The 15511-nt window shown below is 41.6% G+C and overlaps 2 protein-coding genes across 6 annotated transcripts in view; both read right to left on the bottom strand.

Annotated features, from left to right (window-relative positions):
• The window catches only part of MSRB3 (methionine sulfoxide reductase B3), an 85208-nt gene extending 82476 nt beyond the window's left edge, over positions 1–2732 (bottom strand). For 2 of the 3 annotated variants that reach the window (XM_061348504.1, XM_061348503.1), the window contains exon 1: positions 2137–2366. In XM_061348504.1, coding sequence (XP_061204488.1) covers positions 2137–2334 — 198 coding nt within the window. In that variant the 5' untranslated portion in view covers positions 2335–2366. Of the gene's footprint in view, positions 1–2136; positions 2367–2598 lie in introns of those variants that run through there. The other variant, XM_061348505.1, reaches the window with a different exon arrangement.
• Positions 2733–3148: 416 nt separating this feature from the next.
• The window catches only part of LEMD3 (LEM domain containing 3), a 51741-nt gene continuing 39378 nt past the window's right edge, over positions 3149–15511 (bottom strand). The window contains exons 10-13 of one of the 3 annotated variants that reach the window (XM_061348498.1): positions 10407–10488; positions 5861–5966; positions 5691–5769; positions 3149–5355 (exon numbers count right to left, since the gene is read on the bottom strand). In XM_061348498.1, coding sequence (XP_061204482.1) covers positions 5192–5355; positions 5691–5769; positions 5861–5966; positions 10407–10488 — 431 coding nt within the window. In that variant the 3' untranslated portion in view covers positions 3149–5191. Of the gene's footprint in view, positions 5356–5690; positions 5770–5860; positions 5967–10406; positions 10489–12121; positions 12245–15511 lie in introns of those variants that run through there. The other 2 variants (XR_009724745.1, XR_009724744.1) reach the window with 2 other exon arrangements.

The following is a 15511-nucleotide window of genomic DNA, read 5'->3' on the forward strand; positions in this document are numbered from 1 at the left end:
AAAAGGGAATCTTCATTTTCTCGCATTTCTAATGGAATTAACAGGCTGGACCTCCAATGACACACAAACAAGTGTCATCTTACAAAGCTGACAAAGCGTGAGTAAACAAGATCCTCCCTTACCTTCATAAATATCAGGGCAAAAGACCAAATACCTCCCTCATCGGAAGTTTCCCTCAACCAACAGCTGTTAGGAATTCTTACAGTATGTACAAACATAAAAACGCGTATTAACCAAATCCCTGTGAGAGCATTTAAACGCCACCACTTGGAAAAATAAGCAAGGTCATTCAGTCAAAAGATTTTATTTTTGTCTAGGATCAACTGCTTTATATGGCTTTGCTACCGAATATAGAAACATTACCCCATACACAAAGGCACTGCTTTTAAAGACTGTGCTTTTGAGGGGAAAACAGAATTCTCTTTTTTCCTCCTAAAGAACGTTTTCAAATGTGTATTATAAAGACCCAAGGAATGTCAGACAGGAAAAGGAGCAACCAACCACATTCTGGAATGAACTATATATGGCTTTACTAACTTCAGTGGTTTTGAGAAATCAATGCAGAACTTTATTTGAAACTGAATTATCTTCTTTCCTCTTGGAACTCCAGGATCATTTGGCAACTGTGGCATGCTATTCACCATATTTAATTCTCTGCATAGATTTTAAAAGACAATTAAGAAACACTGTTCTAAAATAAGCCATGTGTACAGCGAGGCAGGCGATTCTCTTACAAACTATGAGCAAATGTCTGATTAAGATGACAAGCCACAGGGAAACTACTTCCAGAATCAGACTTAAAGGGCACCGTTACCAACCAAATTTGGCAGACAAGGAATCATGACAAACTGCAAAGGCACGCAGCAGTGCAATAAAAAGTTGGGAATCCCTGGCAAATAAGACAGCAAGCACTCGTGTCAATTCAGCAAGGGCAAGAACATCACCGGGGTGAATTCTAAGCATCAAACACTGGATTCAGCTGAACGGCACCGTGCCAGAGCGGGAGTGGAGCCGGCTCTTCCACTTACAGACCGCCTGCCATAAACAAGCCACATGGGCAAGGCAAAAGATCTGCCTCTTGCAGATACCTCATTCTGACATCTGCATTTCGAGGAGGGTGCAGCTTCAGAACCAGCCCAGTACCAACAGCAAGCTTAAAGAAATAAAAGTATAACATATAGAATGTTATGGAAAGGATAACATATATAATGTAAGGCTCTGTGCTTCCCTAAAAGCTGTGTTTAAGGTCAGACCTCTTACAGAGATCAGATGTTTATCACTAGAGAACAGTGGGCATTAGCCTTATCTGTGGACATCTGCCGTTAGACTTGATAGTTTCAACACACAGTTACCCCTGTTTAAGCTCATCGCATCTTTATTCTGAAGGGACGATAACTGGAATTTCAGCTCAAGCAGAAAAGCCAGCACTTATAGCAAACTTGTCAAATGTAAGGAAGCTTAACAGTGTCATTTCTATATCCAAATAAAGCTTGGAAAGGGGACAGCAAGAAATAGAATGTATCTTTTGCATCGGTTGTATCTGTCAGTAGCACAAAACAAACACAGTGAGCGCCCCGAGCCCTCTTATAAAAACACGACCGAATTCTGAACGCGTGTATTAAGTTTAGGCTCCTTTTTTGACCAATGAAGCACAATTCACGGAGCATGGAACCGCAGCAGAGATGAACTAACTGCGCACCCGGTGAACGGCCGCTTCACCCCGCCAGCCGTGTTGCTATACCCCAGAAACGATCTACCTCTCTTCTGAGTCACAAGCGGTACCCACAGCCCGGGACACCGGGTGCTACGGGCTCAGGCGATGCGGCGGCCACCGGCACTCCACAGCATCACAGCCGGGCAAACCCCGTCAGGGGCCCGCTCCGTCAAACGGGGACAGACCCGGCCCCACGCTCCCCTTCGCGGCCAGGCCCCGGGATGCCCGTCGGCGGCGACCCGCTCCCCGCCCGCCCCGTCACGCTCCGCCACAGCCGCGTCAGGTGCGGCCCGACCTCCCCCCGTCCCCGCAGGGGCCGCTCCTCCCCTCAGCCCGCCGCAGCCCCCCGGCCCGGCCGCCCTCCCCGTCCCCGCGGAGCCCGGCGGGGGTCCAGCTGTCAGCCGCGGCAGCGCGGCTCCTACCTGCGGCTCCTGCGGCGGCCGCCAGCGCCAGGCAGAGCGCGGAGAGGAGCAGCGGCGGCACAGCGCGCATGAGGAGAGGCCCCAGGGAGCAAGCGAGCGAACGGTCCCAGCCCCCCGGGACCGCGGTGACGGGCCCGCCGCCCGGGGAGCATGACGGGAAATTCCTGGGCACCGGCGGCCAACGCCAAATATGAACATGGAGCCGGCGCGGCACCCGGCGCACGGCCCGGCACAGCGGGAGGCGGCCACCGGCACGCTGCAGGGTCGGCCTGGGCCCGGGCAGCCGGCGGCGGGGGCCGAACCCCATCTCGCCTCGCCAGGACAGAGCCGCTGCCCTTTAATACGAAGGGTCCACCTTGGAAATAGCTTTCCAGCCGCTCCGAAAGGGCCGGGGGGGGGTAGGGCTCAAGGCCCGGGACCCCCGCTGGGAGCGGAGGCAGCCGGGCCGCGGCCCCCACGTACCTGCTGGGCTGCCGGCGGGGTGTCGCGCTGGGGCAGGCGCGGCTCCGCGGGGCGCGACGGCTTCGGCCCGTGGCTCCCACTGGTGGCTGCAGACCGAGCGGCTGCTCTAAGCTGACGGGCAGGGGAATGGAGACAGGCCCTAGTGCCCGCTTTCTGTATCGGCCAAGGGCAAAAAGGGAGCGAGGGGTAGAGCTACAGCTACACTTTCCTTCCAGAGAGAGCAAATACTCATAAATCATGAACCTAAACCCCCGTTCTTTGGTCTTCCTCCCCCCCCCAACCCTTCAAATACAAGTTCAGAGCAGCATAGCATAAATGTAACGACAGGGAATTATGCAATCCCTACGTCCAAAGCCAGACAAAGTTCAAGCTGACAGACATTTAAGTGAAGTTCAGCGATTAGCTCAGCTCGCAGTAGCAGCGGTTTAGCTTCAATCCTAATAAACATTAAAAGTTAGGCATTTGTGATGAATTCATGCCCTCCCCTCGCCCCCAGATGAAAACAGTATCCAAGTCAGAAAGACACCCAACTATCTAGGTGAGACACATATAAAAATCCCTAATAAACCTTTAATTCGAGTTTGGTTTGGTTTTTTGTTTGTTTTTACAGGACAGGGTGACAAATTACAACAAACATCTGAATTTCCTCAAATGTTATTATACACATTCCCCTCTGTCTTGCAGGAAGGGGCATTGGTCAACTTAACAGGTTTAAGGTAAAATAAGCTGCATAATAGTACATATTACAATAATAAAATGTACAGTGTTTACAAGAAATATACTTTAAGAAGCAAGATAGGTGCATTTGCATCGAGGCGACCTTTTAAAATGCCACAAATATTTGTACATTCACTCTTGCAACAGGTCACAAGATGGGGTCACTAAGGTCAGGTTAACAGATCACTATGATGCACATCAAATACAACAAAATTAGTTTATATACATATATAATACATATACATGTATATTATACATATACATATATGTATATAGTAAAACTCATCAAAATCTACCAGACCTGGCACAATCTACTTACCCATCAAAAATATGTACTTGTCCTTGGTAAGTAGGATTCTGCATGGCTGATTATATATTATATATACTCATTCATTAGCATCTGAGACATAAAACTGAGGATTTAAAATCTTTTTTCGGTTTACAAACTCTCCAATAATAAACATGGTGCCCACAAAAGCACAAAGGTAAGGCACAAGAGGATTTTCTGTTGCAGAATAGTGTGCATCATGTTTACTTAACCATAAGAAAAAACGTGCATTATTTGTGCAAGTTCATGCTGCAAATCCATCGTATCTACAAAGTAAAGTGAGTTTCGGTAAAGTTTGTGGGACTGGTGTGCTTCCAGTCTCACCTCCTACAGGATATTCAACTGGATAATTACGTAAAACTGTTGTAGGAGTGGGGATTAGTAAAGCCAATAATCTCAGATTTGCAACTATGCTTCTCAGCAACAATTTTGTACTTCTAGGTCAACGTTAGTAAATTTACAAGCTTAGAATCACAAGGTTTACTGTCAGCCAGAATTCGAGTTTGCATCAGCCAAAACTGCTGCACGGAAGCATGTACCTTTTTAAATGTCAATAGGTAACTGGTTCATTACAACAAGATGTCATGTATTGGGAAAGTCACTTATTCCCAATGGTATTTTGTCACAGCCCTGGCAATTGTAATAATAAATACAGCTTTTCACAAAATATTTTTTCCAGTATCTGCCAATTGCTTCTTTATTGCTCGCAAATTTGAATTTGTTACAATTGGTATCAGACCTTTCACACAAAATCATAGTCAGTTATTTTAATATAAAACCTATAAAAGATATTTAACCTGTATCTAACACTTTTAAGGTATTTGGCCTCTTGTCACAATACAGCCAAAACCATATAAAACATTAGGTTTTGAATAAAATAGGAAGCTTATTCACTGCTTCAATGCAGACATCCTCACGGAACACAACCATTTTTGCCACCACCAGCATTTACATTTATATACAAAACCTAGTACATCCGCATCTGGTTCGTCTTCCCTCTCACTTATATGCAACCACTAATGCCAGTTTAACTTTCCCCATCCCTCAGCTGCAGAAAAGATTCTTATACAGCAACAAAAAAAATAAATCCTAATATTGACTGAAAAATAAAATTTAACTTATTCACCATCAGGAACTGTAGGTTGGTTGTTACAAAATACCCACAAGATTATTTCACAGGAAACTATGGAAATACAGGAAGTCATCTTTTCTCCATGCTGTTGTATTATCAAAAAACACTTCTTGGTGCAAAAATACAGTCACCACATCTGCAAATGTATAATGAAGTCGGTATTCCTCATGCAAAACTTAAATGCATTGGTTTACTATAGCCCCGGAAAACATCCTGAAGCAATTCTTCTTCTTTTTGTTAGCTCAGTATTACTGCCTCATTGCTAAGTCCCTTTGGAAACAAGATTTCTGGAACGTTCAAACTTTTATTTAATTCATTAAAGTATTACATACAAAAAGCACTAAAAAAGGAAGACGGCAGCCGAACAGGAAATTCCCTGTTGCAAGTAACAGTCCTAGCAGTTGTAGAAAGTCTTCTCAGGAACCTCCCTGAGAATTAGTTGTGCCTGTCCGAAGACGCAGATGTGACATAGAGTTCATGTGTTTGTTCGATGGCTTCAGTGGAGTGCTACAAGTAAGAGCCTGGGGAAAACGATGATGATACCGATCTAGCCGCAGGTATTTTACCGTTACCAGCTTTCCTATAAGGCAAAGAAACAGGAAAAGAGAAGCCTTCCAGCTCAGTATTGTTACATGTTGCTTCAGGACGTAATACACACAAACATATGATTTAGAGCGAGGCGTCCCTGCCCATGGCAGGGGGGTTGGAACTTGATGATCTTAAGGTCCTTTCCAACCTTAACTGCTCTATGATTACACTGAAACAAGTTTACTAGGTGATGGCTACTAAAAAGATCCAGATTTTGTTACAACTCAATAACTTATATATGAAACATTTCACCATGTAAAAGAATTCCAACTGCACCCATCTTCTGTCATTCCCACCCATGTTTTGTTACAAACCCCCATTTCTTACCATCAAACCAAGAGCCATGTAATGCCTTGAAAGCCTTTCCAGCATATTCTGGAGAGAGACACTTGACATATACACAACCCTGCAATTAACAAAGAGAGGGGGTTGGGTTTTTTGAAGTCCAGCAGACAGGGATAAACAATGCATTAACACGGCACTGGGAAGACACTAACCTCACGCGAATTTTTGTCAACGGCAATATGAACAATTCCGTCATTATCACTGCATTTCTCCAAAATTGCTTCTTGAATTGCTAGATGCCAGTGATCACCTATTTCCCTATGCAAACAATGAAAGGTTTAATTAAGCACATCTGGTTTTTAACATTCACAACAATCTCATCCTTCCCCACTGAGTCTGTTTTCTCTGTAACTAGACACCCTTTTCTGTTCAACGCCTTTGGGACAGATTTAGTACTTTAGCTATTGAATATTCAGTACACCGGGTCCTACAGACCACTTTTAGAAAACTCAACTCTAAGAATCAAAAGGAATAATCTGTATTTTGACAAGGGGAGTTATTCTCCCCTTCCAGCAGCCTGCCATCACCTTCCTGTCTGAAACAGCAAGCAGTCTCAAACTTGTTTTCCTACAACCTGCTTGGACAAGCTTGATGTTCCAAGGAGTAGGCTACTTCTAAGCTGTTCCTACTGCAATGGGAAAAGAGCAAAGGAAGACAACAGCACAAGGGCCTCTGCCCCTTTACTGGATCACCTTTACCAGCAGCCACAGAAGCAACATGACATGTCAGGCTTCAGCAGGCTGACAGAGCTTTTTAGCTATTCATGCACTGTTCATCACTGAAATAGCTATTCACTGTCCCAAACAAAGCATCAAATTGCATTTGTCTCATAGGGTACTGATAGAACATGTCAACTCAGACAATCCAGAAGTAGTTGTTAAAATCAGATGCTGATTTGGGGGGCTTTTCACAAAAAAATATTTTATTGTTAATCAGTCTTTAGGTACTTCATTACAAAAGACACAAGTCCATATATGTTTGTGAAGGTACTCTTATCCTAATAAATCTAAGCAGAGAAAGAACAATTTCAACAGTCTTAATACGCCTTTAAGCCTTCCTGAATAGTCTTTACACAAAAAACAATGAACTTATTCTTTCAATAATACTATCACGAGCTTTGGGTAGTTCTAAAGAATTTTCTCTACGTAACACCAAAAATTCTTGAAATACTTAATTCTCTTTCCTCCTAATTCATGAAAAAGAATGTGGCGGGGGATGGACTGTACACAGGGAGGTTAATTAGTATGGGATGTTACCTGAACCTGTCAAGCAGGACATAACACAACAAGTGAGGGACTCTGGCAACAAGGAATATCGGATTTGTTTCTGTCATTTGACCTTGATTGGTCAGAGGATCAGGCTTTCCAGTTGATGCCCCTTACAAAGGCAGATCATATACAAACAAGGAAAACGTGGAAAAGGGACACAAGGGTGCAAAGAAGATCCAAATGAAGGTCCTAGTGGGAGAGACTTTCCAGTGGGAAACATAATTTAAAACCCTATAAAAGTTAGAAGATGATTCCTACTCAGGTTGGAAGAAAGAAGTGTTTTGTTTTTGCTAGGTAGCTTAAAATGAAGGGATTATACAAGTCACCTTCCCCTCCTCTGACTGTGTGAACAACAGTATTTTCTAAATGACATGCTGTGCACCGGATGTTAGGGAAATTAAGTCATTCCAAGTTGCAAAAGCCAAAACCTTTACAGGTCCCGTCCAACCTAAACTATTCTACAATTCCATGAAACCTTTACTTCAGTGGATTCCCTCCCAGCCCAGGACTCATGTCCACAGTTTAGAGAAGCATGCTGTCATCAGCAGCAAGCCAGCTATAGTAAGTAGAGATCATTTTGTTAAAAGCAATTGTCTTTGCTGTGCATTCTTCCAAAACACTGAAGTCAGTGCATTGCCCCCAAATGCTCATTTCCTGTTTGCAAATCACGTAGAAGGGCATTCTCAATCTAGTTTGCTTCTGGGTGTTTTGCAGACCTGGGACATGAAACATTATGAGTTATTAACTAACTGTGATTTCCCATAATGAAATAGGCTCCTAATGAGAATCATAGAATAGTTAGGGTTGGAAAGGACCTTAAGATCATCCAGTTCCAACCCCCCCTACCATGGGCAGGGACACCTCACACTAAACCATCTCACCCAAGGCTTCGTCCAACCTGGCCTTGAATGACTTGTCCTTCCCTGATCCTGAACATGTATGCTTCAGTAGCTGTCAATGAGTCTTGCAGGAATGCTATCCATGCTTTATGAACCATTCTTTAGTAAAAACTTCAGTGGTAGACGCAGAAACACTAAAATGGGCTTATCCAAATGACTAAGACTGGTAATATAAAAAACAGGTTTGTGGATGGCATAGTAAATGACTAGAACATACGCCCAAAATTAAGTCTGCTGCTGTGGCCTGAGGGTTCATAATTGCCAGGTAAACTTTCTGACTTCTGGCAGTAGAAAGATTATTTACTCTGTTAGCACTAATACAAATTAACTGGTATATTCCCCAGACAATTCTCAGGTCAAGAGAAAAGCCCTCTATTACGGATGGCTGCTTTTACCATCTATTGGCATATTGTTGAAAAGTACTTAGTCATTTACTGTTAGTATACAATAGCTTGACTGAAATAGCAGCTAAAAAACGATTTTGTTAAACATAGCTTGCCCCTGCGGTAAATGTCAAAACGGTACTTGCCAATCTAATCACATTACTGGTATATATTCTGCATTTCAGGTCATCAGTGATTGTGTTCATTCCTTCTAGATCTGGGACCAGAACATAAATCTCCTTCCTCTTTTGACATAAGCAATTGAATAAAGTAGTTTGTCGTGCACTGAGGGTTTTGGGTGGTGGGGTTTTGTGCTCATTTATTTAGGGGGTTTGGTTGGTTGGTTTTTTAAAGTTTACTCCAAGATTGTGATAAAAAGTACTTCCTTAAGCAGCAGTCCTCTGCAAGACAGCTCTTGGAAGAGGAATGGGCTAGGGGATGCAATATGGAATTGGATGAAATATCCCACTACAACTCTAATTCAGTAGTCCCATAGCAGACCTAGGTCAACTTCCAAAAGAAAAGGTCTACAAAAAGTGAATGTATTAGAAGCTTTAAAATAGCTAATTGGACATAGACACTACAGAGAAGTGTCAAAAGAGAACAAATCCTAGTCTATAACGATTCTTTACTTTTTAATGCACTTGCTGGGCATAGAGTGCATCAGTACTGAAAAACACCGAAGTTCACAGCAAAGATAAAACCTGTGAAGTTAGACTGCCCTGACAAAAATAGCACCTCAGTTACTGGTTCCACCACAGCCATTGTGAACAACTAACATTTTGAAACAAGAAGGTAACCAATCCAGCATGCCAATAAGTATTGAAGTGTCAGGAACAGATTTATTCCAGTACTACTCAGACTAACCAATATAGCTCATGAAGTCTCCTTTGTAGCAAGGACAATAAGGACATTAATCTCACCCAGAATTCTCAGCAAATCTTATCTTTTATTTCATTCTCCTGCAGGAGGGTCAGTTGGCCTCCAGCACAATGCCTGAAGTTTCAGTCTTGATCACCCTACTGCAGCCTGGAAGTTATGAAAGAAGCCACAGCTGGGGTCCACACTGTCCTCAGCTAAATTAGTGATCAGCTTTCTAGTTAGTAAGGCAAGGAACTAAAGCAATTAAGTGTAACTGGAAACTGAAGTGAAAGTGCTAAAGAAACACATGCAAACTTTGCAATCACTTGTGTCCCCTCCTACTTCCTTTTACTCCCTATTCGTAGCAATAGCTTTTATTTTCCACTCAACTTCTCATATTCTTCAGTCCCACAGCTTCTCACTTTTACTCTGCAAGACAGTACAGCATTTTGCCCTTATATAATCACATCAGGGAAGGGAATTCTTTCAGAGGAGTCAAGTCCCTCTATCTCTTTGCACTGGACAAACAAGGCTTTAAAGATTAAAAATTATTAGCTAGCACAACCTATGTGTTAGTCCCCAACTCCTAACATGACCTAGTCCACAGCCAGTAGGGATATAAGAGGACAGTGAGTGGATGAAGCTTTAAAACACTACAAAAAATTATTCTTCCTTAACCCTTGGCATGCCAAACAAGGCTTGTTACTTAGTCATACACAGTACTTTAGAATTACAGCTGAGCATCAGAAGCCAGTACTCTGCACTAGTTTGTTTGTGGGTTTTTTAAAGCTTTCCCACTACAAAAATCCATTTGCTTCAAAAGTAGGCAGCCACACTGTCATAAAGTAATATATTACTGAAATTCAGCCTTTTAAATGCAAACTGTGTAAGCTCATATGACAGTCCAAATACCCCAGAATCATTAGCAATACTTCAGAAACTTACAGTCTGTTGTTAGGCCACAGGAGTCTCCCCTGTCAGCTGGTATAACTGAACGTTTACAAAGTTAACTAATAGAGAAAGATCAGTTGCTGCTCCAAGCAGTTTGACTAAATACCACACTTCAAGTGACCCAAAGACACAAAGCAAGACAGTAAAGGATGAAAGACACCTCCCAGATATTAAGATAAAGAGTTGTTTGGGTTGTTGGTTTTTTTTTTTTTGTACAACCTATTTGCTTCTTTCAGGGTATTTAGGTTTACTCACTTCTTCCAAACCCCTCTCAGAATAAACACAGACCCTTCCAAATGAATGCAGAAATACAGACAGGTAACTGGATTTACTTACATAACTGGATCAAACATATTGCGGATCTTTAGACATGGTGTCAAGCTGTTTGGTGGTGAATTTCTTCTATCTAGATGGAACGCTACAAAGAAAAACAAATTTAATAGTATTGACAGTCATAATACCATCTAGTTAACAAGTATCAACTTCAGACATTAATACCTTGATGGTTTTGCTACGAATAATACTTTCCTGCATATATGAAAAAGCATCAGGCAAATCAAGTTTCTCATAGTCTTCTGTGCTGAAGAAAAGGTACCATACTTAACTGACTTTTTTGGGTTTACAACTTCTACATTTAAAAAGAAAATGCACCCTCTTATGTCCAGGCCACAGTACATGGAAGAAATCAGGATGTTTTAAAAAATACCATATAGTTGAAGAGAAAGTATTTGCGTTACATCTCCATGAAAACACAGATATTCTTAACATCTGGAGCAAATTTTAAGAGCTACAGGTTAACCATTCAATTTTAACTACCTGATGAATTTTCGTTTCTTCCACGTCTGAGGCAATTTACTGCCCATCTGACTGAGAAGCAGGGTGACATTTAGGTGAATCTTGTATTGCATCTGTATTGCAGTAACAGCTGTCAAAGAGCACTCTACAAGGATGGCGCTTTTGTAACCCTAAATGCTCTACATATGTGATCAAAAGCTCACAGAAATTTGAAATGAAACACAGAACAGATGGAAGAAGAAAAATGGAAGTTACAAATAACAGCAACGCTTTCGAAGCTGAACAATCCCATGAAATACATTCTGAAGTTCTAAACCAAACTTCTCTAAAGTCTTCTACTTGTAGGAGTTTGAACAGACTGCGCCACCAGATGACGAATACAGGAGCCCTTCACATACAGGTAAGGTAGTCACATGCCTTGAGAAAGGCCAACGAAGCAGCAACAGAAATGGAAGGGGATACGCTGGTAAAACAACTTTCAAGGCTTGAAGGAAGTCTTCCTTTGATGACTTGAGATTAATAGACTGAAGAGTTCAAACATAAGATTAAGAACCTCAATAAGAAAACTGATGCTCCAAAACAATGCTAATGCTTCTCCTTTGTAATCCTTACACTGCAAAAGTTCGACACTCAAGATGTTACCCTTCAAGTGTTTAAAGTCTCACTTTTGGACAGGTGTCACTACAAGTCTGTCCTCCTTACTGATGACCTTTTAACAGAAAATCTTGCAAGCATGTCTGAAATACACGAATGCTCTTCTATATGTCACCAGAACAAAAACCGTGTCATGTACAAGAAATACTGTCATGTGGAAGACCTAGCATGTGATAGACAAGCACTAACCAAGAGGAAACTCACTGCCTGCAGATACAGCATAGACAAACTTGCTCTTTATGTAAACATCCAAGAGGGAAAAAAATACAATTACCAGCTAGAAATTAGAAAAAGTGACCTCCAAGTCTAATACAGGACCTACCAAACAACATTTTTAGTTATTTGGGGAACTTATTAGAATATACAGAGTCCAAGTAACCAATACCTGTAACAACTGCCTGGTTTTCCTTAAGAATGAATAGCTTTCTAAATATGCTGGTGACACTGCATCTATCTCTGAGCTCCCTATAGTTTAAGGAAAAAGTCCTTTTTCAATAGCACATGGTTTTGTAAAGTTTTTTGCCCTTGATTAAAAATTGCACATAGGGTATACAATAAAAACTTTACAGAACTAAGCAACATTGAAAAATAAATGGACTTACCTCACTCATGTAGGTTGGCTCCAGCAGATCAAGGGGGGTGAAATGTCACCAGCATATTGTACACTGGGGCACCACACCATGCTGGAGAAGGTGATCTGGGGTAGCCTAGTCATGGACCTGGACCTGAAAAGGTGTGGGGTTGAGGAAATTATGTGCTGATTGTTAATGGCTAGGTTTATTCAGCACATGGTTTTAACCCAAGGATGAAAAGAATGGGGAAGTTATTTGCAGAGACTCTAGGCCCAGAGGATCAGCATTTCTGCAAGCTGTTTATGAATTCCAGCTACATCTCTGAGCTTTGCCTGATCCAATTTCTAATAACCTTGATGTCCTGTTTGTAAGATCTCAGGTGTTTACAGAGCTGACTTCAGCCAAGAACATACTACCAGCACAAAACCAATCTGCCACCAACTCAATGGAACATTATACTTGTAGAGCAAGTGTGCCCAGAGCAGTGCAGCATATAAAAATAAAGGTGAATTCTGCTTTTTCACAAAAATGTTTCAAAGTCAGGGTAAATTAAGAGAAAGTTTTGCAACTTGGAGGGAGCTTTTCGGGGGGGGGGGAATGGCCACAGAAATCAGTAAGGCACAAAATTAATGCTAGCACAGGAATAAGCTTTAAGATGTATACCAGAACTGGGACCACAAATGGAGGCTAAGCAAGACACAGACAAGTTTAAAATAGTGCTGTACCTACACAGCAAAATCCAAAACACTGTAGCTAACGGGTATCTCTTCAGCTTCACTGCCCATCTGTAGCAATTAATTCTCCCCTTCCCCCCAAAAGAGCAAGTTTAAAACACAAGCCGATTCAGATTTCAATACTGATTATTTGAAAAATTATACTGGTATGGAGCATACAAAATATTCTCCTCACAATAAGTGCATAAGCAGATGTTCTTGTGGGACAACAGTCTAAGCTACCCCATCATTAACTAAGCACTTTACCTGCTATTTCTTTTCCTAAGCAGGTCTTAAGAGCAAGACTCCCAAGATGAGGGTAAAAAGGTGGAGATGAAATAAGAAAGCAGAAGCACAACTTTGCAACAAGTCACTGACAAGAAACTCTTAGGCCTTTCATAAATGCCCCTTGGGGACTAGCAAGCAGCTTCAAGAAAAGGAAGTCACTTTGTATTTCAATCATAATGTACTTTAGTTTATTATCTTAAACCGGAGATGACTGTATCACTCTAGATTCAAACAACAGCAGCAGCTAAAAGCATATGCTTTCAAGCTCTTTATCACTGTGACTGGAGTATGTCTATGATGAAAGTGGCTCTTGCACACACTTCAAAATGAACATTAAGAAATTGTAGCATAGCTTTCTATACCTCTTGAATTAATACTGTACTGTTGCTAAAGGGATTCCCCAGTATCACTACAATGGGTTATTAGAGAGCCCACATCTTTAGATGTGGATTTGATGCACCAGATAAGTTGAAGACTTGCATCAAGTATAGGTAGCCATGTGTCTCAAGAGCAGCTTCATTCGTGCTAAGCCACAGATCACTATAATGTATTTAAGTACTAACCCCTCTTACCAAAAGCAAGAACAAAACAAATCTTTAGTTAAAAAAGATGTGTTAAAAGTCCATAATGCAACACCAGGCTCTTCAGTAAACAAGAAATAGACTGAAATAAAAACTACTAAATGTTATTAAGGGAGAAGAGCATACTTGATCTGGCTTTAATACAGTTAAGTTCAGCTGTAGAAGACCAGCATAGGATGGATACAGCATTTTACAACCACCAGAAAATACAGAATTTTCTTGCAATAGTTAAGGACAGGGTTGGCTTCGGGTCGGGGTATTTTTATTATTGTTGGTTTTGGTTTGTTGTTTTGCTTGGATGGTTTGGGGTTTGCCTTTGTTTTGTTTGGTTGAGGTTTTTTTTTTCACCTGGAGAAAGTATTATATTCCTACAAGCCACGGAGGAGGGGTGTCATTCACACAAGGTAACAGGTTATCTTCCATGCTGCAGGATGAAATATCACCCTAGATGTGGTACTTCAGAGAACCTCTTTATCTCATCTCCAGAGCTGTCAAGGAACTTTAGCTATTGCTGTTAACTTAGCCATGTCAGAGCTCTGCCTACCTACTTTTCTTTAGTGCTCCAGTTATGAGAGGCATGACAGGACAATAGTATCTGTTCTCTCAAAAGCAAACTGAACACATTTGTTTTCTACTCCATTGATTTAATTACACTTTAGCATGATCCAGACTGTTTTTCAATTGACAATTATCCTGTCAGCTGCTTCAAAACAGTCACATTTGTCCATCATCCTACCTTTTTCTTTTTTTTGACAGATACATCTACTGTATGCAGTGGGTAACATTTCAAAAGAAGTGCACCAGACTTCATTGTGGCCCAGTTCAGAAGAAAACAAATGCCAGACTGTCTGTCAAAACACAGGATGCATTCTGAAATACTGGACAAAATGCCACAGTGATGCCTGAAGTCTAGATGCTAGCAGGCAGTAGAGCCTAGATCTTCATGTGTGCTATAGGTCCCACAGTTAAAATGCATGCTGTCATCTACCAATATCCTAGTACACACTGACAGGTCAAGAGGCTTTCTTCTTCAATTGCGCATGCTCTTTGCATCGTGATCTGCCACAGAGCACTATCAGATCTCAGCTTAAAAACCCTGTGACCTTGAAATCTATTCACAAGATTCAAACCCCAGAATTCAGTCTGATTTTATATGTACTGAGTTTGTTCAGGCCCTAGCAGTCTTGAAGAGTAGTTAGATTTATGAAGTTTTGTATTCAAACATCAAAACTGAACCATGAACACTGATTTATACTTCAAAAAAACTAAACAAGTGACACATACACACAGAATTCCTACCATCAGGAAAGAAACAGCTGTGCAAAAAGTACAAGACTTGTACAAGGAACACAAAACAGAAAGACCCTTTGCATGTGAAAATAGACTTTGCCTGCTGACTACCAAGATGTACAGAGCCCAAATGACCTATGTCTTTTCAGCCACCCCTATTTCCATGCCCCCCTATTACAGGTAAAGTATGCATTTTCAGTTCTTCAAAGATCTTTGCTTAACTACAAACATAACAAGAAAACTAGGGAAGTTGCTATTAAAAGAACTGAATGAAATAGGATAGATATTCATATATCCTATTCCAGAGAAAGCCTAGTCTTAAGTACATACTTTAGGCAGCACACAGCTAAAAGCCACAGCTGAAAGGTAATGTTATTCTGTCCACATTCACAATGATCTACAGTAGGTATCAGATTCTCAGATTCAGATGGTACTTAAGAGTAGCTGCAGGAGCTGTCTTTCTAGGAAGTCTTGGAAACCACTGTTTTGCAGAGAGCCTTGAATTCCATGTAGCCAAGCAACACCTGAGCTATCACACACTAAAGTCT

Source organism: Neopsephotus bourkii, unplaced genomic scaffold (genome assembly GCF_033783945.1).
Source record: "Neopsephotus bourkii isolate Nb327-2 ecotype Australia unplaced genomic scaffold, CSIRO-AGI_Nbou_v1 NB_359, whole genome shotgun sequence".
In the NCBI taxonomy this organism is placed as follows: domain Eukaryota; kingdom Metazoa; phylum Chordata; class Aves; order Psittaciformes; family Psittacidae; genus Neopsephotus; species Neopsephotus bourkii.